Genomic DNA, 25,504 nt, shown 5'->3' with positions numbered 1-25,504 from the left:
GTATGTATATTTGCGTGTGTGGACGTATGTATATACATGTGTATGGGGGGGGGTTGGGCCATTTCTTTCGTCTGTTTCCTTGCGCTACCTCGCAAACGCGGGAGACAGCGACAAAGTATAATAAAAAAGAAAAAAAAATGACTCGTGGTGAGGTGCCTGAGGATTGGCGGAATGCTTGCATAGTGCCATTGTTCAAAGGCAAAGGGGATAAAAGTGAGTGCTCAAATTACAGAGATGTAAGTTTGTTGAGTATTCCTGGGAAATTATATGGGAGGGTATTGATTGAGAGGGTGAAGGCATGTACAGAGCATCAGACTGGGGAAGAGCAGTGTGGTTTCAGAAGTGGTAGAGGATGTGTGGATCAGGTGTTTGCTTTGAAGAATGTATGTGAGGAATACTTAGAAAAGCAAATGGCTTTGTATGTAGCATTTATGGATCTGGAGAAGGCATATGATAGAGTTGATAGAGAAGGTATTAAGAATATATGGTGTGGGAGGCAAGTTGTTAGAAGCAGTGAAAAATTTTTATCGAGGATATAAAGCATGTGTATGTGTAGAAAGAGAGGAGAGGGATTATTTATTATTATGATACTTAATTGCTGTTTCCTGCGTCAGCGAGGTAGCGCTAGGAAACAGACGAAGAATGGCTCATCCACTCATGTACTTATATATATATATATATATATATATTATCCCTGGGGATAGGGGATTAAGAATACTTCCCACGTATTCCCTGTGTGTCGTAGAAGGCGACTAAAAGGGGAGGGAGTGGGGGGCTGGAAATCCTCCCCTCTCGTTTTTTTTTTTTTTAATTTTCCAAAAGAAGGAACAGAGTGGGGCCAGGTGAGGATATTCCAAAAAAGGCCCAGTCCTCTGTTCTTAACGCTACCTCGCTAACGCAGGAAATGGCGAATAGTTTAAAAGAGCGATAGTTTAAAAGAAAAGAAAGAATATATATATATATATATATATATATATATTTATATTTTTTTTTTTTCATACTATTCGCCATTTCCCGCGATAGCGAGGTAGCGTTAAGAACAGAGGACTGGGCCTTTGAGGGAATATCTTCACCTGGCCCCCTTCTCTGTTCCTTGTTTTGGAAAATTAAAAAAAAAAAAAACGAGAGGGGAGGATTTCCAGCCCCCCGCTCCCTTCCCTTTTAGTCGCCTTCTACGACACGCAGGAAATACGTGGGAAATATTCTTTCTCCCCTATCCCCAGGGATAATATATATATATATATAGTGGTTCCAACAATGTTGTATGGTTGCGAGGCGTGGGCTATAAATAGAGTTGTGCGCAGGAGGATGGATGTGCTGGAAATGAGATGTTTGAGGACAATGTGTGGTGTGAGGTGGTTTGATCGAGTGAGTAACGTAAGGGTAAGAGAGATGTGTGGAAATAAAAAGAGCGTGGTTGAGAGAGCAGAAGAGGGTGTTTTGAAGTGGTTTGGGCACATGGAGAGGATGAGTGAGGAAAGATTGACCAAGAGGATATATGTGTCGGAGGTGGAGGGAGCAAGGAGAAGAGGGAGACCAAATTGGAGGTGGAAAGATGGAGTGAAAAAGATTTTGTGTGATCGGGGCCTGAACATGCAGGAGGGTGAAAGGAGGGCAAGGAATAGAGTGAATTGGAGCGATGTGGTATACCGGGGTTGACGTGCTGTCAGTGGATTGAATCAAGGCATGTGAAGCGTCTGGGGTAAACCATGGAAAGCTGTGTAGGTATGTATATTTGCGTGTGTGGACGTATGTGTGTACATGTGTATGGGGGGGGTTGGGCCATTTCTTTCGTCTGTTTCCTTGCGCTACCTCGCAAATGCGGGAGACAGCGACAAAGTATAAAAAAAAAATATATATATATATATATATATATATATATATATATATATATATATATATATATATATATATATATATATATATATTTTTAAGAATATATGGTGTGGGAGGCAAGTTGTTAGAAGCAGTGAAAAGTTTTTATCGAGGATGTAAGGCATGTGTACATGTAGGAAGAGAGGAAAGTGATTGGTTCTCAGTGAATGTAGGTTTGCGGCAGGGGTGTGTGATGTCTCCATGGTTGTTTGATTTGTTTATGGATGGGGTTGTTAGGGAGGTAAATGCAAGAGTCCTGGAAAGAGGGGCAAGTATGAAGTCTGTTGGGGATGAGAGAGCTTGGGAAGTGAGTCAGTTGTTGTTCGCTGATGATACAGCGCTGGTGGCTGACTCATGTGAGAAACTGCAGAAGCTGGTGACTGAGTTTGGTAAAGTGTGTGGAAGAAGAAAGTTAAGAGTAAATGTGAATAAGAGCAAGGTTATTAGGTACAGTAGGGTTGAGGGTCAAGTCAATTGGGAGGTGAGTTTGAATGGAGAAAAACTGGAGGAAGTGAAGTGTTTTAGATATCTGGGAGTGGATCTGTCAGCGGATGGAACCATGGAAGCGGAAGTGGATCATAGGGTGGGGGAGGGGGCATAAATTTTGGGAGCCTTGAAAAATGTGTGGAAGTCGAGAACATTATCTCGGAAAGCAAAAATGGGTATGTTTGAAGGAATAGTGGTTCCAACAATGTTGTATGGTTGCGAGGCGTGGGCTATGGATAGAGTTGTGCGCAGGAGGATGGATGTGCTGGAAATGAGATGTTTGAGGACAATGTGTGGTGTGAGGTGGTTTGATCGAGTAAGTAACGTAAGGGTAAGAGAGATGTGTGGAAATAAAAAGAGCGTGGTTGAGAGAGCAGAAGAGGGTGTTTTGAAATGGTTTGGGCACATGGAGAGAATGAGTGAGGAAAGATTGACCAAGAGGATATATGTGTCGGAGGTGGAGGGAACGAGGAGAAGAGGGAGACCAAATTGGAGGTGGAAAGATGGAGTGAAAAAGATTTTGTGTGATCAGGGCCTGAACATGCTGGAGGGTGAAAGGAGGGAAAGGAATAGAGTGAATTGGAGCGATGTGGTATACCGGGGTTGACGTGCTGTCAGTGGATTGAATCAAGGCATGTGAAGCGTCTTGGGTAAACCATGGAAAGCTGTGTAGGTATGTATATTTGCGTGTGTGGACGTGTGTATGTACATGTGTATGGGGGGGGGTTGGGCCATTTCTTTCGTCTGTTTCCTTGCGCTACCTCGCAAACGCGGGAGACAGCGACAAAGTATAAAAAAAAAAAAAAAAATATATATATATATATATATATATATATATATATATATATATATATATATATATATATATATTTTTTTTATATTTATTTATTTTTATATTTTTTTATTCACATTTACTCTTAACTTTCTTCTTTCACACACTTTACCAAACTCAGTCACCAGCTTCTGCAGTTTCTCACATGAATCAGCCACCAGCGCTGTATCATCAGCGAACAACAACTGACTCACTTCCCAAGCTCTCTCATCCCCAACAGACTTCATACTTGCCCCTCTTTCCAAAACTCTTGCATTCACCTCCCTAACAACCCCATCCATAAACAAATTAAACAACCATAGAGACATCACACACCCCTGCCGCAAACCTACATTCACTGAGAACCAATCACTTTCCTCTCTTCCTACACGTACACATGCCTTACATCCTCGATAAAAACTTTTCACTGCTTCTAACAACTTGCCTCCCACACCATATATTCTTAATACCTTCCACAGAGCATCTCTATCAACTCTATCATATGACTTCTCCAGATCCATAAATGCTACATACACATCCATTTGCTTCTCTAAGTATTTCTCACATACATTCTTCAAAGCAAACACCTGATCCACACCTCCTCTACCACTTCTGAAACCACACTGTTCTTCCCCAATCTGATGCTCTGTACATGCCTTTACCCTCTCAATCAATACCCTCCCATATAATTTACCAGGAATACTCAACAAACTTACACCTCTGTAATTTGAGCACTCACTCTTATCCCCTTTGCCTTTGTACAATGGCACTATGCATGCATTCCGCCAATCCTCAGGCACCTCACCATGAGTCATACATACATTAAATAACCTTACCAACCGGTCAACAATACAGTCACCCCCTTTTTTAATAAATTCCACTGCAATACCATCCAAACCTGCTGCCTTGCCGGCTTTCATCTTCCGCAAAGCTTTTACTACCTCTTCTCTGTTTACCAAATCATTTTCCCTAACCCTCTCACTTTGCACACCACCTCGACCAAAACACCCTATATCTGCCACTCTATCATCAAACACATTCAACAAACCTTCAAAATACTCACTCCATCTCCTTCTCACATCACCACTACTTGTTATCACCTCCCCATTTGCGCCCTTCACTGAAGTTCCCATTTGCTCCCTTGTCTTACGCACTTTATTTACCTCCTTCCAGAACATCTTTTTATTCTCCCTAAAATTTAATGATACTCTCTCACCCCAATACATAATACATAATCTAATAATGCCCTTTGACCATCTCTCTTACTTGCATATATATACTTGTGTATTTATTTTATTTATTTATTTTATTATACTTTGTCGCTGTCTCCCGCGTTTGCGAGGTAGCGCAAGGAAACAGACGAAAGAAATGGCCCAACCTCCCCCCCATACACATGTATATACATACGTCCACACACGCAAATATACATACCTACACAGCTTTCCATGGTTTACCCCAGACGCTTCACATGCCTTGATTCAATCCACTGACAGCACGTCAACCCCGGTATACCACATCGCTCCAATTCACTCTATTCCTTGCCCTCCTTTCACCCTCCTGCATGTTCAGGCCCCGATCACACAAAATCTTTTTCACTCCATCTTTCCACCTCCAATTTGGTCTCCCTCTTCTCCTCGTTCCCTCCACCTCCGACACATATATCCTCTTGGTCAATCTTTCCTCATTCATTCTCTCCATGTGCCCAAACCACTTCAAAACACCCTCTTCTGCTCTCTCAACCACGCTCTTTTTATTTCCACACATCTCTCTTACCCTTACGTTACTCACTCGATCAAACCACCTCACACCACACATTGTCCTCAAACATCTCATTTCCAGCACATCCATCCTCCTGCGCACAACTCTATCCATAGCCCACGCCTCGCAACCATACAACATTGTTGGAACCACTATTCCTTCAAACATACCCATTTTTGCTTTCCGAGATAATGTTCTCGACTTCCACACATTCTTCAAGGCCCCCAGAATTTTCGCCCCCTCCCCCACCCTATGATCCACTTCCGCTTCCATGGTTCCATCCGCTGCCAGATCCACTCCCAGATATCTAAAACACTTCACTTCCTCCAGTTTTTCTCCATTCAAACTCACCTCCCAATTGACTTGACCCTCAACCCTACTGTACCTAATAACCTTGCTCTTATTCACATTTACTCTTAACTTTCTTCTTCCACACACTTTACCAAACTCAGTCACCAGCTTTTGCAGTTTCTCACATGAATCAGCCACCAGCGCTGTATCATCAGCGAACAACAACTGACTCACTTCCCAAGCTCTCTCATCCCCAACAGACTTCATACTTGCCCCTCTTTCCAAAACTCTTGCATTTACCTCCCTAACAACCCCATCCATAAACAAATTAAACAACCATGGAGACATCACACACCCCTGCCGCAAACCTACATTCACTGAGAACCAATCACTTTCCTCTCTTCCTACACGTACACATGCCTTACATCCTCGATAAAAACTTTTCACTGCTTCTAACAACTTTCCTCCCACACCATATATTCTTAATACCTTCCACAGAGCATATATTGTGTATATCTCTTTTTAAACCAGGTATTTTCCAATCATCAGTCTTTTTTTCAGCACAAATCAACAAGCTCTTCACCATTTCCATTCACAACACTGAATACTCGATGTGCACCAATTATGCCCTCAATTGCCACATTACTCGCCATTGCATTGAAATCACCCATCACTAATACCTGGTCTCATGCACCGTAACTGCTGACACATTTGCTCGTCTGCTTCCAAAACACTTGCCTCGTGATCTTTCTTCACATGAGCAGGTGCATAAGAACCAATAATCACCAAACTCTCACCATTCGCTTTCCGTTTTACCCACATTAGTCTAGAAATTACATATTGTCCTCAAGCATTTAATTTCCAACACCACCCTCCTTTGCACATCCTCATCTATATAATATTGTTGGGATTACTATACCTTCAAACATCAACTATTTTTGCCCTCCCAAATATCAACCTCTTTCCACACATTTTCAGTGTCCCCAGAACCTTTGCCTCATCACCCCCCCAATGACACGCTGCCACTTTTGTGGTTTCACACCCTAGCTGCTTCTGCTTCTGTTCACATTTACTCTCAGTTTTGTCCATTCTCATAACTACAACAAATTTTGAAAGATATGAGGTCATCTGAGAAATCCTTGTGGTACTTTCATTACAGGCAATTATGAACTATATTTTTCTGTATTTTGCACCTTTTCTTTAGGTATATTTTTGAATTGTTTTCTTTTTATTTGTCACATATTTTCATTTTTACTTTCAGGTACTGAATGTTGAAGTTCTAGGCACTTGCAGTGGAATGTATATTGTAACAATCACTAAGGAAGGCCAGAACATTTTAATGGTTCTGTCAGACTTAGTTATGCAGACAGAGTGTACTGGAAGTAATAAGGTTGGAAGAGTATTAAGAGAAACTGATACTTACTTGAGAAAATCTACTAATTCACAATTCTTGGATATTATGCAAGATGATAATGTACAAAAGATGCCTAGTAACACAGTTGATGCTGGAGGAGCTGTTGTATTTGAGCATATGACCTTGCAAAAGTCATATCCATCCAAATATTTTGGAAATGAAATGGCTAATCAGCAGACAGGATTCTCTAGAATGATAGTGACAAACCCAGTTACTGCTGTGGAAGAAGTTCCCAGAAAGTGGTTGACAAACCCAGTCACTGCTGTCAAAGAATTTCCTAGAAAGCAGGTACCAGAAGTATCAGACATAACTTTTAAGGAAGATGATAGTGTTATTAAAGTAAACAAAGGTTTTCCATACTCGGTGAAAGAATTTGAACAACATACATTGAAAGATAAGAAAGTAGCGAACAAAACCAAAGAAGACTGTACTAGTGACCATTCTGTAAGTTCCCTGGTCATTCATGACACATGTCAGGGCTTCACCGATAGAGTTCCACAAGATCAGCCAGTGCAGGATAGGCTTGCTTTGGCACCTTTTCAGAGAATGTTAGATCCACAAGATAAGTCACTGCAGGACAGGCTTCCATTGGCACCTTTCCAGAGCATGATAATGCACAGAAGTCAGGCCAAGAAAGAATCACAGAAAAAGATATTCCCTACAGAATTGGATACTGGGCTTGATGAATGTTTGGTGGGACAATCTTTACCCAAAGTATCCAATAAGGTGTCTGATGAACCACATTGTGAACACAAATTACCTACAGATATTTCAAATTCTTACCAGTATTTAGAGATTCAGAGGAAAGACGTACTGACTCATCATGATGAGAAAACAGAACCTCTAGTGTCAGAACTTAGTTTAAGACTGAAAAGTGAAACTTTGAAGTTTCTTGAACCAGAGATGTTAGCAGATTATCAATCTGAACCTTACTTGCTGAAAAAACAGGAAAAGTGTTGGCAACAGGAAGTAAAGGATTCTTTATCTGAAATGAATATAAAGGGCTGTGAAGGCACAGCAGTAACCACTGTTCCAGAACGTGTTGAAGAGCAAGAAGATAAAGTAGAGCTACAAACATATGCGGTAGAAAATTTAGCAGAAATTGCCTCTTCAAATACAAAGCAGACATTTGGTTATCATGATTTAAAAGAGAGTTTTCCAGAAGCTGTTTCAGAGTGGCCTTGTTACAGATCTAGTCTTGAAAGTTTTCTATCAGATCAGAATGTACAAATACAGAGAACTACGTGTTTATGCGATGAAAGATCTGAAATCTCCATCAGTGCTCCAGATGATGTATTAGTAAAGGAGATCAATGATAGTGTTTGTGAACATTCTCACCTGAAAGTCACCACAGAAAAGAAAGATGTGCTCCATCAAGTTAAATCTGGATTGGAGACTGAAGTGATACCATACACAAAAGAGAATATAATGCCTATCCATTTACCTGTTATGGAAGATATGCTTCAAGGATATGACATTAAGGGTATGACACAAGATTTTGGGAGTTTCTTAGCTAAAGATGTGAAGGAAGACATAGGGGATGCAGTAGTTTACATTTCAAAAGCAGAATACTCTCATAATAAAGATTATCAGGATATACAAAAAGAAAATGCTTCTGACTGTTCTGAGGAAAAGCTTGTAATGGAAGGTAAACTTGGAGATGTATGTAAAAATGCAATGGATGCATATGGAGAACATGTAGAAAATTTAGGAGAACATTTAGAGGGAAATAGTTCATATGAAAACTCAGAAGGAAAATGTGTGTCACATAACCTTAAAGTTGTGGAATATGAAGAGTCAGAAGTTCAAGATATGCTTGGAGAACCACAAATTCAGGCTGTATATAGAGACTCAGATGAAGATGTACCAGAAGACATTCAGGGTAAGGATATCTTTAAAGACTCCCAAATGATACATGTTCCTGAAGGCCACCAACAAGAAGTTGAGGTATTGGCCTTAGAGGAAGTGGAAAATCATGAATGCTTGCCCAGAGGTAATTTAACTTTGGGCTTGAATATGTTTTCAGACATATGGAATGAGGATTCATCTGAGGACATACTACAGAAGGCTGCATCTGAAAACACAAAAGACATACATGGTCCCAGAAATTCTCAGAGCATAGATCAGCTTGATCACTTACATATTGAGGATCCATCTAAAGACTTATATATTAAGGATGTGCCAGAAAAAATTCAGAAAGATGAGTTTGATGAGAACTTTGTTGTAAGTACATATGAAAGAGCTCATGAGTCTGAAGACTCTCTGGTTCAGGATGCTCATGGAGACATGACGCTTCAGTATTTGCTTGAGCATTCTCAGGAAATGGATGAGTTTATTTACACTGATGTGAGGGCTAAAGTTCATGATGTGCATAATCATTCAGAGGATATGAACATATCCAGAGAATCACTGGTGAAACCTTTGGTTAGATATTCAAAGTTTGATCATATTCCAGAATTTCACAAAAATGCACCAGTAGATGTATCAGAGGAGATCAGTTTCCCTGTGTTAGTAGATTCTCGCCTGGAACTGGCTCCAGATGAGACTGATGCACCACATCTAGGCAATTCAAGTTTGGATACTGCAGCCTTACTATGTACAAATGAGAGTAGAGTGCCTATTCATCCCTTTGTTAATGATATTGATCAAGGCTATGACATTCCTGTAGTTGAAGATATGACACAAGATTTTAAAAGTTTGGTCTTTAAGGATGCAAAAGAAGACTTAAAGGATCCAGAAATTTCTTACTTAGATAATTCTATCCCTGAAAACTCATGTGTAATTGATTTAAGTACAGATCTAAAGAAAGAAAATGGTTCTCATTATTCAGAGGAAATGTTTGCAATTTATGATAAATGTGGAGATTTATGTACAAATTTGCTGGATGTATGTAGAGAACCTCCTTTTTTGGTAGGACACTTAGAGAGAAAAAGTACACATAGAGTACCTGAAGACTTTCAAGGTAAGGATGATTTTAAAGACTCCCAAATGATAGATATGTCCAAAGACCAACAACTTGAGGTTGAACTTGAAGCCTTAGAGGTAGTTGGTAAACATGAATGTCTGCATGGAAATGATTTACCTTCGGACTTTAATGTATTTCTTGACAAATTTGATAAAGGTTCATCTGCTGACACAAAAGTCATAAATGGTCCAAGAAATTTTGAGAGTATAGATCATCTTTGTCACTCACAGATTGACAGTCTAACTGAAGACTTGCATGTAAAGGATGTGCCAGAAGAAACTCGAAAGGATGTTTTTGATGAGACCTTTGTTGCAAGCACACATGAAAGAACTCAAATGAATGAGTCTGAAGATTCTTTGGTTGAGAATGCTCATGGTGACACGCAGCTTCAGTATTTGCTTGAGGATTCTCAGGAAATGGATGTACTTATTTACAGAGAAGCGAGGGCTGAAGTTGAGGATGTGCTTGAACATTCTGAGGAAATGAATATGTCCAAAGAATCACAATTAAAACCTTTGGTCAGATTTTCAAAGATTGATCATATTCCAGAATTTCACATTAATGCACCAGTAGATGCATCAGAGATCAGTTTCCATGTGCTTGTGGATTCTCACCTAGAACTGGCTCCAGATGAGAAACATGTTCCTCATCAAGGTAATTCAGGTTTAGAGACTACAGCCTTACTATGTACGAATGAGAATAGAATGCCTGTTCATCCCTTTGTTAAAGATAATGATGTTCACCAAGGCCATGACATTCCTGTAATGAAAGGTATGACGCAAGATTTTAAAAGTTTGGGCTTTAACAATGCAAAGGAAGACATAAAGGATCCAGAAGTTTCTTACTCAGATAATCCTGTGCCTGAAAACTCCTGTGTAAGTGATTTACATACCAGTCTGGAGAAAGAGAATGGTTCTGAATATTCTGAGGAAAAGTTTGCAGTTTATGATAAACATGGAGATAAATGTATAAACTCACCAGATGTATGTAGAGAACCTGGTTTTTTGGTAAAAAGATTAGTGGAAGACTTACAGGGAAATGGTATATATGGAAACTCTGAAGAAAAATATGAATCTCACGACCCACTGGTTATGAAATATGAAGAGTCAGATTTTAAAGATATGCTAGGAGAATCAGAAAATTTGGATGTATATAGAGACACTTATAAGGATATACCTGAAGGCTTTTTGGGTATGGATGATTTTAAAGACTCGCAAGTGATAGATGTGCCCAAAGACTGCCAACATGAGGTATTTGAAGCCTCAGTGATAGTTGGTAATCTTGAATGCTTGCAAGGAAATGATTTGCCTTTAGATTTCAATGTTTTTCCAGACACATTGATTAAGGATTCATTTGAAGATACAAAAGTCTTAACTAATCTTGGAAATTCTCAGCAAATGGATCAGCTTGATCACTCACAGATAAAGGATGTATCTGAAGACTTAGATATTATGGATGTGCCAGAACAAACTCAGAGGGATGTAATTGATGAGTCTGTGGTTAGAAGTATATATGAAGGAACTCAAGCTAGTTTAGGAACTCTAACTTTATCATGTACAGATGAGAATACAATGCTTATTCATCCCTTTGTTAAAGATAATGACATTCACCAAGGATATGGCATTCCAGTAATTAAAGGTGTGAATGAAGGTTTTAAAAGTTTGGTCTTTAAGGATGCAAAAGAAGACCTGCAGGATCCAGAGATTTCATATACAAATAATTCTAGGCTTGAAAACTCTTGTATAAGTTATTTATGTACAGATTTACAGCAAGAGAATACTCTTGACTATTCAAAGGAAAAGTTTGCAGTTCATCATAAACGAGATGTATGTACAAACTCTGTGGATACATGTAGAAAACCTTTGGCAGAACAATTGGCAGAGAACTCAGAGGGAAATAGTACATATGGAAACTCGGAAGAAAAATATGAATCTCATGATCACCAGTCTGTGAAATATGAAGAGTCACAATTTAGAAATAAGCTTGAGGAATCACAAATGCAGGCTGTATGTAGAGATGCATATGAAAATGTACTAGAAGACATTCTGTTTGATGGTGATCTTAAAAACTCCCAGTTGATAGATGTACCTGAAGACCATCAAGAAGAGGTTGATTCTGAATCCTTAGAAGTAGTGGAAAATTCTAAAAGCATGCACAAAAGTGATTTAACTTTGAGCTTGATTTCATTTTCAGACCCATTGATTAAGGATTCATCCAAAGTCTTGCTACAAAAATCTGCATTTGAAGACACAAGAGTCATAAAAAATTCTGGAAATTCTCATTATATGGATCATTTTGATTACTCACAGATTGAGGATGTATCTGAAGACTTTCATGTAAAGGATTTGCCAGAAGAAGTTCAGAAGGATGTGTTTGAGTCCTTGGATGCAACCGTATATGAAAAAACTCAAGTCTGTGAGTTGAAAAACTCACTGGTTCAGGAGGGAACTCAAGTTGATGAGTCTGGCTCACTGTTTCAGGATGCTCATGGAGACATGCAGTTTCAGAATTTGCTTGGGGTTTCTCAGGAAATGGATATATTGAGCTTCATACATATGGGACACGTATGTGAAGAAATACCAGAAGTGAATGTAACTCAGGACTTCAGTGTTTTTCCATTGTCAGAAGACTCATGCCAGGAGAATGAATCAAGGGAAGCTGATGTCTTGGGTGTGCCTGAACATTCACAGGTTATGGATGTGTCCATAGAATTACCATTGAAGTCTGTGCTTAGATGTTCAGCGATGGACAATATTCCTGAAGACTCAGAAGTTATGATTGTACCTAGAGGTTTATTGCCTGATAATGCACCCTGTTATTTTTCACACAGTGTTATGACCACAGATGCTATTTGCAGGCACCCTAGCAACCATAAATGCACCAGAAGAGCAGTACCCTCTGAGGATATTCTTTATAACCAAGAAAGAGGTTTGAAACAGACAAACAGATTAAAGGACTGTGGTATGAAACTGAAGTCCTCTGCACTAGGACTCAAAGGTATGAAAGATGTTTACTTTTTATTTTTCTGTGCTTGTTTACCATTTTTTGGGGTAGTAAGGTAGCACAAGTAATAGATGAAGAAATGGCCTCATGTATTCACATCCATTCTTTAACTGTCATTTGTAATGCACCAAAACCAGAGCTCCTTATCCACAACCAGGCCCCTCAGACCTTTCTTTGGTTTCTGCAAGCCACTTATTCCCTGGTTCAGCCCATTGAGAGCATGTTGTACCCTGTTAACTGCATTGTTCCAATTTGCTATATGTTAGGACCACTGCAGCGCATCCTCTTTATTTATGTCATACATACTCTTCTTAATAGTTCTAATTTATCTTAACTATATCTCTTATGCCCTTTCCCTCCAGGAACTCTCATGAAGGGTTGGCCATGGCAAAAGTCTCCACTTATCCTTTTCCTTGCATGCCTCCATCACATACACCATTCCACACATTCTTTCACCATTTCACCATATTGAGAGCATGTTGTACCCTGTTAACTGCATTGTTCCAATTTGCTATATGTTAGGACCACTGCAGCGCATCCTCTTTTTTATGTCATACATACTCTTCTTAATAGTTCTAATTTATCTCTATATCTCTTATGCCCTTTCCTTCCAGGAACTCTCATGAAGGGTTGGCCATGGCAAAAGTCTCCACTTATCCTTTTCCTTGCATGCCTCCATCACATACACCATTCCACACATTCTTTCACCATTTCTCTCCCTCCTGTATTCTTCCACAATATTTGTCCATCTTAGGTGGTCTTCCTCTCCCACCAACCCCTTTAATCGTACTATCATACACTCTACTTTTAAACTCCCAATCATGCATTCTTATCACATGCCTAAACCCCCTCAAAGTCCGTATTATGTTTCACCCTCTCTGCCACTCCACAATTCATTCCCTTTGCATTCCGTGCCATACCACATCTCTCATACACCCTTTCATTTCTGTCTTCATTCCATTTAGTTACACTACATGCACTTCTCAAGTAACTCATTTCCACAGCCTGGATTCTTGACCTCTGTGGCTCATTCCATGTCCATGTTTCAGTTGCATAGGTCAGGGTTGGAAGGACTATGCTTTTCCCTTAATCCTATCTTCACTTCCACACTTACACCTCTACCCTTTATTATTCTATTAAGGGACACAGTGACTCCTCTACCATGTACTGCTCTCTCCTGTATCTCTCCTTCCATATCACCATGCTTACCCAAGACATCTCCTAAATACTTAAATTCTGTCACATCCTCAAGTCTTGCTCTCCCTTCTTCTTTGACTCTATATGATTTTACAAAAAATATACTTTCGCTCTGTTTCATATCAGACACCATTACTGTATTTTTAACTTACATCTTCCTCCTACTGCCTATGATTTGACACATCATGAGACACACTTACAACCTTTAACAACTCCTTTTCACTCTCAGCAAACAACACAGTATAATCTGCAAACAGGCTTGCCACAAGCCATTATATCTCACCACACACTCCATCTATAAACCCCTTTTTTGTAGCTTTGCTTTCATCTCTCTTTATCTTTCCATCCATATATATATATTAAAAAGCCAAAGTGAAATCACAGCCTGCCTCACACCCACATGTATGCTGAAACTCGCTTAACTCTCCATCCACTTTATACATGCATTTGCTCCTGTATAGAAGGCTTTCACACCATCCAGCAGTTGTTCTACCTCATATACCCTTAACATATCCCATAAAGCATGCCACTGGACTGTTATATGCTTTCTCCAGATGCATGAAAGCTGCATACAACTTCTTACCTTTCACATAATTCTTTTCCATGGCCATCTTTCCATAAAAATCTGATCCACCCGTTGCCTTCCTTTCCTGAAGCCCCCTTACTGTTCCCTTATTCTGCATTCAGTCACTTCCTTCACTGTATCAATCAACATTCTTGCATGCACTTTTCCAGGTATACTTAATAGCCTTATTCCCCTATTATTGCTTCATACATATGTACGAGTAGGAAGAGGAGAGTGATTGGTTTCCAGTGAAGGTCGGTTTGTGGCAGGGGTGTGTGATGTCCCCATGGTTGTTTAATTTGTTTATGGATGGAGATGTTAGGGAGTTAAATGCATGAGTTTTGGAGAGAGGGGCAAGTATGCAGTCTGTTGGGGGTGAGAGGGCCTGGGAGGTGAGTCATTTGTTGTTCAGGATGATACAGCACTGGTGGCTTATTTGTGGGAGAAACTGCAGAAGTTGGAGACTAAGTTTGGAAAAGTATATGAAAGGAGAAAGTTGAATATAAATGTGAAAAAGAGCAAGGTTATTAGGTTCATTAGGGTTGAGGGACAAGTTAGTTGGGATGTAAGTTTGAATGGAGAAAAATTGAGGAAGTGAAGTATTTTAGATATCTGGGAGTGGACCTAGCAGCAAATGGAACCATGGTAGCAGAAGCGAGTCATCGGATGGGGGAGGGGATGAAGGTTCTGGGAGCGATGAAGAACGTGTGGAAGGAGAGAACGTTATCTCGGAGAGCAAAAATGGGTATGTTGTAAGGAATAGTAGTTCCAACAATATTATATGGTTGCAAGACGTGGACTATAGATAGGATTGTATGGAGGAGGGTGGATGTGTTGGAAATGAAATGTATGAAGATGATATGTTGTGTGATGGGGTTTGATCAAGTAAGTAATGAAAGAGTAAGAGAGATTTTATTTGTAGCCATTATACATAATAGCTTTTTCCCACATCAATGAGGTGGCACTAGGAAACAGATGAAGAATGGCCCATCCACTCATATACACATATATATATATATACATAAATGCACACATATATACATTATTTATTTTATTTTGCTTTGTCGCTGTCTCCCGCGTTTTCGAAGGTAGCACAAGGAAACAGACGAAAGAAATGGCCCAACCCACCCCCATACATATGTATATACATACACGTCCACACACACAAATATACATACCCATACATCTCAATGTACACATATATATACACACACACACACATACATATATACACATGCACACAATTCACACTGTCTGCCTTTATTCATTCCCATCGCCATCTTGCCACACATGGAATACCATCCCCCTCCCCCCTCAATGTGTGCGAGGTAGCGCTAGGAAAAGACAGCAAAGGCCACATTCGTTCACACTCAGTCTCTAGCTGTCATGCAATGATGCCCGAAACCACAGCTCCCTTTCCACATCCAGGCCCCACAGAACTTTCCATGGTTTACCCCAGACGCTTCACATTCCCTGATTCAATCCATTGACAGCACGTCGACCCCAGTATACCACATCGATCCAATTCACTCTATTCCTTGCCCGCCTTTCACCCTCCTGCATGTTCAGGCCCTGATCACTCAAAATCTTTTTCACTCCATCTTTCCACCTCCAATTTGGTCTCCCACTTCTCCTCGTTCCCTCCACCTCCGACACATATATCCTCTTGGTCAATTTTTCCTCACTCATTCTCTCCCTGTGCCCAAACCATTTCAAAACACCCTCTTCTGCTCTCTCAACCACGCTCTTCTTATTTCCACACATCTCTCTTTTCCCTTAAATTACTTACTCGAGCAAACCACCTCACTCCACATATTGTCCTCAAACATCTCATTTCCCGCGCATCCACCCTCCTGTGCACAACTCTATCCATAGCCCACGCCTCGCAACCATACAACATTGTTGGAACCACTACTCCTTCAAACATAGCCATTTTTGCTTTCCGAGATAATGTTCTCGACTTCCACACATTCTTCAAGGCTCCCAGGGTTTTCGCCCCCTCCCCCACCCTATGATTCACTTCCACTTCCATGGTTCCATCCGTTGCCAGATCCACTCCCAGATATCTAAAACACTTTACTTCCTCCAGTTTTTCTCCATTCAAACTTACCTCCCAATTGACTTGACCCTCAATCCTACTGTACCTAATAACCTTGCTCTTATTCACATTTACTCTTAACTTTCTTCTTTCACACACTTTACCAAACTCAGTCACCAGCTTCTGCAGTTTCTCACATGAATCAGCCACCATCGCTGTATCATCAGCGAACAACAACTGACCCACTTCCCAAGCTCTCTTATCCCCAACAGACTTCATACTTGCCCCTCTTTCCAAAACTCTTGCATTTACCTCCCTAACAACCCCATCCATAAACAAATTAAACAACCATGGAGACATCACACACCCCTGCCGCAAACCTACATTCACTGAGAACCAATCACTTTCCTCTCTTCCTACACGTACACATGCCTTACATCCTCGATAAAAACTTTTCACTGCTTCTAACAACTTGCCTCCCACACCATATATTCTTAGTATCTTCCACAGAGCATCTCTATCAACTCTATCATATGCCTTCTCCAGATCCATGAATGCTACATACAAATCCATTTGCTTTTCTAAGTATTTCTCACATACATTCTTCAAAGCAAACACCTGATCCACACATCCTCTACCACTTCTGAAACCACACTGCTCTTCCCCAATCTGATGCTCTATACATGCCTTCACCCTCTCAATCAATACCCTCCCATATAATTTACCAGGAATACTCAACAAACTTATACCTCTGTAATTTGAGCACTCACTCTTATCCCCTTTGCCTTTGTACAATGGCACTATGCACGCATTCCGCCAATCCTCAGGCACCTCATCATGTATCATACATACATTAAATAACCTTACCAACCAGTCAACAATTCAGTCACCCCCTTTTTTAATGAATTCCACTGCAATACCATCCAAACCTGCTGCCTTGCCGGCTTTCATCTTCCACAAAGCTTTTACTACCTCTTCTCTGTTTACCAAATCATTTTTCCTAACCCTCTCACTTTGCCCACCACCTCGACCAAAACACCCTAAATCTGCCACTCTATCATCAAACACATTCAACAAACCTTCAAAATACTCACTCCATCTCCTTCTCACATCACCACTACTTGTTATCACCTCCCCATTAGCCCCCTTCACTGAAGTTCCCATTTGCTCCCTTGTCTTACGCACTTTATTTACCTCCTTCCAGAACATCTTTTTATTCTCCCTAAAATTTAATGATACTCTCTCAGCCCAACTTTCATTTGCCCTCTTTTTCACCTCTTGCACCTTTCTCTTGACCTCCTGTCTCTTTCTTTTATACATCTCCCACTCATTTGCATTTTTTTCCTTGCAAAAATTGTCCAAATGCCTCTCTCTTCTCTTTCACTAATGATCTTACTTCTTCATCCCACCACTCACTACCCTTTCTAATCAACCCACCTACCACACTTCTCATGCCACAAGTATCTTCTGCGCAAGCCATCACTGCTTCCCTAAATACGTCCCATTCCTCCCCCATTCCCCTAACCTCCTTTGTTCTCACCTTTTTCCATTCTGTACTCATTCTCTCCTGGTACTTCCTCACACAAGTCTCCTTCCCAAGCTCACTTACATATCAACATATATATATACATATACATACACAGACATATTCATACATATACATACACAGACATACATATGTACATACATACATACATACACGTGTACATATTCATACTTGCCTGCCTTAATCCATTCTTGTTGCTATCCCGTCCCACAGGAAAATTGCATTGCTACCTCCTGCTTCAGGAAGGTAGTGCCAGGAAAACAGACAAAAATGGCCATATTCATTCACACTCAGTCTCTAGCTGTCATGTAATGCACGGAAATCACAGCTCCCTGTCCACATCCAGGCCCCACAGACCTTTTCATGGTTTACCCTAGATGCTTCACATACCCTTTGGAATTAAAAGGAGTGTGGTTGAAAGAGTAGAAGAAGGTGTGTTGAAATGATTTGGACATATGGAGAGAATGAGGAAAGGTTAACAAAGAGGATATGTGTCAGAGGTGCAGGGAACAAGGAGAAGGTGGAGACTAAATTGGAGTTGGAAGGATAGAATGAATAAGATTTTGAGCAGTCGGGGTCTGAACATACAGGAGGGTTAGAGGCATGCAAGGTATAGTGTAAATTGGAACAATGTGGTATACCGGGGTTGACATGTTGTTAATGGACTGAACCAGGGTAAACCATGGAAAGGTCTGTGGGGCCTGGATGTGAATAGAGAGCTATGGTTTCACTGCATTACACATGACAACTAGAGACTAAGTTTGAACGAATGTGGCCTTTTTTGTCTGTTTTCCTGACACTACCTCGCTGAAGCAGGTGTAGCGATGATATTTCCTGTGGGACAGGGTGGCACCTGGAATGGATGAAGGCAAGCAGGTATGAATATGTATGTGTGTATATATATGTATAAGTCTGCGTATGTATATGTAATGTATATTTTTTCTTATTTTTATACATAATCGCTGTTTCCCACGCCAGTGGGGTAGTGCCAGGAAACAGGCGAAGAATGGCCCATCCACTCATATATTTATTTTTTCATATTTATTTATTTTGCTTTGTTGCTGTCTCCCGCGTTAGCGAAGTAGCGCAAGGAAACAGACGAGAGAATGGACCAGCCCACCCACATACACATGTATATACATACACGTCCACAAACGCAAATATACATACCTATACATCTCAATGTATACACACACAGGCATATACATATATACCACATCGTTCCAATTTACTCTATTCCTTGCACGCCTTTCACCCTCCTGCATGTTCAGGCCCTGATCACTCAAAATCGTTTTCACCATCTTTTTACCTCCAATTTGGTCTCCCACTTCTCCTCGTTCCCTTTACCTCTGACACATATATCCTCTTGGTCAATCTTTCCTCACTCATCCTCTCCATGTTATCAAACCATTTCAAAACATCCTCTTCTGCTCTCCCACCCACACTCTTTTTATTACCACACATCTCTCTTACCCTATTATTACTTACTCGATCAAACCTCCTCGCACCACATATTGTCCTCAAACATCTCATTTCCAGCACATCCACCCTCCTCTGCACAACTCTTATCTATAGCCCACGCCTCGCAACCATATAGCATTGTTGGAACCACTATTCCTTCAAACATACCCATTTTTGCTTTCTGAGATAATGTTCTCGACCTCCACACAATTCTTCAGCACTCCCAGAACTTTCGCCCCCCTCCCCCACCCTATGGTTCCATCCACTGCCAAATCCACTCCCAGATATCTAAAACACTTCACTTCCTCCAGTTTTTCTCCATTCATACTTACCTCCCAATTGACTTGACCCTCAACACTACTGTACCTAAGGTGGAAAGATGGAGTGAAAAAGACTTTGAGTGATTGGGGCCTGAACATGCAGGAGGGTGAAAGGCGTGCAAGGAATAGAGTGAATTGGAACGATGTGGTATACTGGGCTCGACATGCTGTCAATGGATTGAACCAGGGTGTGTAAAGCATCTGGGGTAAACCGTGGAAAGTTCTGTGGGGCCTGGATATGGAAAGGGAGCTGTTGTTTCAGTGCATTATACATGACAGCTAGAGACTGAGTGTGAACGAATGTGGCTTTTTTTGTCTTTTCCTAGCACTACCTCTCGCACATGCAGGGGAAGGGGGTTGTTCCATGTGTGTTGGGGTGGCGATGGGAATGAATTATGGCAGACAGTATGAATTATGTACATGTGTATATATGTATATGTCTGTGTGTGTATATATATGTATACGTTGAGATGTATAGGTATGTATATATGCGTGCGTGGACGTGTATGTATATACATGTGTATGTGGGTGGGTTGGGCCATTCTTTCGTCTGTTTCCTTGCGCTACCTCGCGAACGCAGGAGACTGTGACAAAGCAAAATAAATAAATAGATAAATAAAATCTACACATACACATATACATACGTATACATAAACATGCACAGACATATACATATATACACATGTATGTATTCGTACTTGCATGACTTCATCCATTCATGGTGCTACCCCACCCCACAGGAATCAGTATTGTTACCCCCTGCTTCAGCAAGGTAGCACCAGGAAAACACAAAAAAAAGGCCACATTCATTCACACTCAGTCTCTGGCTGTCATGTGTCATGTATATGTGCTTGTATGGGCGTTTATGTGTATATGTGTAGTTTCTTGGCACTAGCTTTCTGATTTGGGAAATGGGAATCAAGCATAATAGAATAGACATATAATGTATATGTCATGCATGTGGGTGATTTTCTTGAAGCATATTTTCATTGCATTGTTTATATACCCTTGGCAGGCTGGTGGTGTGTACATATGTATTCTTCTTTTTTCTGAAGATCTACTAAACTAAATATTTTTCATTGTGTACATCATTGGTCCCTTATATGTGTGTGTGTATGTCCCCACCCTGATCCTTCATATTTCCTCAGTTGGGGTAGATAGATTGTCACTTTGGCATTGCCACCTATACAGATTAAGTGAATTACATATTAACATTGTACTTCAGGGAGGACTGATATTATGTTAGAAGAGGTCATGAGGAATTTTTCCCATGATAGTTGTGAGTAGGAAGGGTGAGTTATTCTTGAAGATTATTCTGCTTCAAGGATGTTTGATGTCACCATGATTGTTTCATTTGTTAATGGATGAGGTGGTGAGGGAACTGAATGCAAGGATTGTAGAGCTAGTTGTAGATGACATGGCTTGGGTGTCAGACTTAGAGAGAAACTCGAAGGTGGTGACATAGTGTGAGAGTGTGCATGAAAGGAGAAAGTTGAGACAGAATTGATATTGTATTTTTACATTGGCAGCTCCAGTCACAAACGAAATTCTTCATCAAGGCTGGGCCTTAGTTGAAATATAGAGAGGATTATGAAAGGAAAAAAATAAGAGACAGGGGAAGGTACTGTATTTACAAATTTTGGAGGAAGTGAAGAATCTCTCTCTTTAAAATGTGCCTGTTCATAGTGTTTGGGAAAGACATGAGAGGATAGAGTTCCAAAGCATTAAGATAAAGGGAAAGAAACAGTTATCAAAATCCCTTAGCCTTAAGTTGCCAACAGCCACAATCATGTTACATAGCAGCTTGCTGAGTGTTGCATGGTATAGCTAATTTTAGGAGCACACAAGCAGCCACCTCTTGGGAGCAAAAACCAAGATGATACCAATAGAAGAGGGAAAATGAACCAACATTGCAGCATAGCGCGATCATCAAGTTTTGAAGATTTCCTGGTAGATAGGGCGAGCTGGTCAAGTTTAGAAGATAGCATGGGAGAGTTTATAAGTAGGATTGCTTTTAACCCAACTTTGTCAAGTAATGATGCAGAGCTAGAACCACCTTAGAAGTGAGAGCATTATTCCATAAAAGGGCAGATAAATCCTTTGTATAAGTGTAGCAACTTCTCAGAAGAAAGGAAATTTCATCATCTACACAGGACTCGTTTCATAGAAGCAAACTAGGCTATCTTTGTAATATGGGGTTTCTAAGAAAGTGAATGTCACGATTATACCCAATATGTTCATTAAGTCAAGAAATGGAATTACAGAACTAAGCTTTAAGCTCAGGGTTGAATGAGTAGAACATAAAGGAAGTGGAGTGCTGTAGGTACATTTTTGTGGATGGAACCTTGTTGCTGAAGTGCACCACAAGTTGGGAGAAAGAACCTAACTCTTGGATGCATTAAGAAGTGTGTGGAAGGAGAGGTCAGTGTCTGTTTGGTTGAGATGTTTTAAGGTATAGTTCTCTTGACAGTATTATACACATATGAGCCATGGGTCTTGAATATAAAAGAAAGGAAGAGGGTAGACATGTTTGAAATGAAATGCCTGAGGGTAGTATGTGGCATGAGTTGGGTTGAATGTGTAAAGAGCAACAATGTAAGAGAGATATAGTAGCAAACACATACTGATTGAGAAAGCTGATGAAGGTGTGCTGAATGGTGTGGACTAGTGGAGAGGGTGAATGGAGAAAGATTAACAAAGCATCTACATATAAGAAGTGGATGAAGGAAGTGGGATTAACTACAGTGAAATTTTGCCAAAATGGTGGAGCTTGTGCATAGTATTCATCACACATGTTGCTTGATGAATAGTACTTTTTGACTTTGCTGCTACCTGCTTTACATTATAATAATCTGTTCTGAGTTCATCTGGGACTGATTTCAACCACATGTTAAGTTTTCTTTTAAATGTTTTTTCAGCTGTTCCATGCATTTTTCTTAATTCCCTAGGTTATTTTTTATTTTTATTATACTTTGTCGCTGTCTCCCGTGTTTGCGAGGTAGCGCAAGGAAACAGACGAAAGAAATGGCCCAACCCCGCCCCATACACATGTATATACATACGTCCACACACGCAAATATACATACGTACACAGCTTTCCATGGTTTACCCCAGACGCTTCACATGCCTTGATTCAATCCACTGACAGCACGTCAACCCCGGTATACCACATCGCTCCAATTCACTCTATTCCTTGCCCTCCTTTCACCCTCCTGCATGTTCAGGCCCCGATCACACAAAATCTTTTTCACTCCATCTTTCCACCTCCAATTTGGTCTCCCTCTTCTCCTCGTTCCCTCCACCTCCGACACATATATCCTCTTGGTCAATCTTTCCTCACTCATTCTCTCCATGTGCCCAAACCACTTCAAAACACCCTCTTCTGCTCTCTCAACCACGCTCTTTTTATTTCCACACATCTCTCTTACCCTTACGTTACTCACTCGATCAAACCACCTCACACCACACATTGTCCTTAAACATCTCATTTCCAGCACCTCCATCCTCCTGCGCACAACTCTATCCATAGCCCACGCCTCGCAACCATACAACATTGTTGGAACCACTATTCCTTCAAACATACCCATTTTTGCTTTCCGAGATAATGTTCTCGACTTCCACACATTCTTCAAGGCCCCCAGAATTTTCGCCCCCTCCCCCACCCTATGATCCACTTCCGCTTCCATGGTTCCATCCGCTGCCAGATCCACTCCCAGATATCTAAAACACTTCACTTCCTCCAGTTTTTCTCCATTCAAACTCACCTCCCAAATGACTTGACCCTCAACCCTACTGTACCTAATAACCTTGCTCTTATTCACATTTACTCTTAACTTTCTTCTTTCACACACTTTACCAAACTCAGTCACCAGCTTCTGCAGTTTCTCACATGAATCAGCCACCAGCGCTGTATCATCAGTGAACAACAACTGACTCACTTCCCAAGCTCTCTCATCCCCAACAGACTTCATACTTGCCCCTCTTTCCAAAACTCTTGCATTTACCTCCCTAACAACCCCATCCATAAACAAATTAAACAACCATGGAGACATCACACACCCCTGCCGCAAACCTACATTCACTGAGAACCAATCACTTTCCTCTCTTCCTACACGTACACATGCCTTACATCCTCGATAAAAACTTTTCACTGCTTCTAACAACTTTCCTCCCACACCATATATTCTTAATACCTTCCACAGAGCATCTCTATCAACTCTATCATATGCCTTCTCCAGATCCATAAATGCTACATACAAATCCATTTGCTTTTCTAAGTATTCCTCACATACATTCTTCAAAGCAAACACCTGATCCACACATCCTCTACCACTTCTGAAACCACACTGCTCTTCCCCAATCTGATGCTCTGTACATGCCTTCACCCTCTCAATCAATACCCTCCCATATAATTCCCTAGGTAATATATCAAATAGCAATTCCAAGTTCCCAGCTTGGCTCACTTGTATATTTTTTTTTTACTTTGTCGCTGTCTCCCGCGTCTGCGAGGTAGCGCAAGGAAACAGACGAAAGAAATGGCCCAACCCCCCCCCATACACATGTACATACACATGTCCACACACGTGTATACATACCTACACAGCTTTCCATGGTCCACCCCAGACGCCTCACATGCCTTGATTCACTCCACTGACAGCACGTCAACCCCTGTATACCACATCGCTCCAATTCACTCTATTCCTTGCCCTCCTTACACCCTCCTGCATGTTCAGGCCCCGATCACACAAAATCTTTTTCACTCCATCTTTCCACCTCCAATTTGGTCTCCCTCTTCTCCTCGTTCCCTCCACCTCCGACACATATATCCTCTTGGTCAATCTTTCCTCACTCATTCTCTCCATGTGCCCAAACCATTTCAAAACACCCTCTTCTGCTCTCTCAACCACGCTCTTTTTATTTCCACACATCTCTCTTACCCTTACGTTACTTACTCGATCAAACCACCTCACACCACACATTGTCCTCAAACATCTCATTTCCAGCACATCCATCCTCCTGTGCACAACTCTATCCATAGCCCACGCCTCGCAACCATACAACATTGTTGGAACCACTATTCCTTCAAACATACCCATTTTTGCTTTCCGAGATAATGTTCTCGACTTCCACACATTTTTCAAGGCTCCCAAAATTTTCGCCCCCTCCCCCACCCTATGATCCACTTCCGCTTCCATGGTTCCATCCGCTGACAGATCCACTCCCAGATATCTAAAACACTTCACTTCCTCCAGTTTTTCTCCATTCAAACTTACCTCCCAATTGACTTGACCCTCAACCCTACTGTACCTAATAACCTTGCTCTTATTCACATTTACTCTTAACTTTCTTCTTCCACACACTTTACCACACTTTTTACACTTTACACACTTTTTGTCTGATTTATTTTGGATATGTTCTCTTATTGATGTAATAACTCTTAATCTTCCTTTTTGAGATGCTTGCAGGTTTCATACATTTTCCTTTAAAGCTTCAGCTTGTTGCCACAGATAGATTGTCAAATATCTGTCTTTTTTAGGCTCTTTAGTTCCAGTTATTTTAGCTTTTGATAGTAGTTCATAAGTTCCTTGGAGATGTAAGGATGGATTGAAGGAGGCTTTAGGGAATGTTGTGTCTTGAATATTTAGGAAGGTGAGATCTATGAATGGGATAGAATGAGTTGAATAGGTGGGATATATTAGGGATGACATGTCATTGGGCTGAACTAGGACATATGAAACAATCGAGATTCGCTGGGAAATAGTCTTTGGGTCTTT

At 40.7% G+C, this 25,504-nt stretch overlaps 1 protein-coding gene across 3 annotated transcripts in view; it reads left to right on the top strand.

The window, feature by feature from the left end:
* The window catches only part of LOC139746135 (uncharacterized), a 216,196-nt gene that overhangs the window by 170,195 nt on the left and 20,497 nt on the right, over positions 1 to 25,504 (top strand). For all 3 annotated transcript variants that reach the window (XM_071657011.1, XM_071657004.1, XM_071656995.1), the window contains one exon: positions 6,483 to 12,597. In XM_071657011.1, coding sequence (XP_071513112.1) covers positions 6,483 to 12,597 — 6,115 coding nt within the window. The remainder of the gene's footprint in view (positions 1 to 6,482; positions 12,598 to 25,504) is intronic.

This window comes from Panulirus ornatus, chromosome 4, assembly GCF_036320965.1.
Source record: "Panulirus ornatus isolate Po-2019 chromosome 4, ASM3632096v1, whole genome shotgun sequence".
Taxonomy (NCBI): Eukaryota; Metazoa; Arthropoda; class Malacostraca; order Decapoda; family Palinuridae; genus Panulirus; species Panulirus ornatus.
This window is presented reverse-complemented; position numbering and strand designations above follow the sequence as displayed.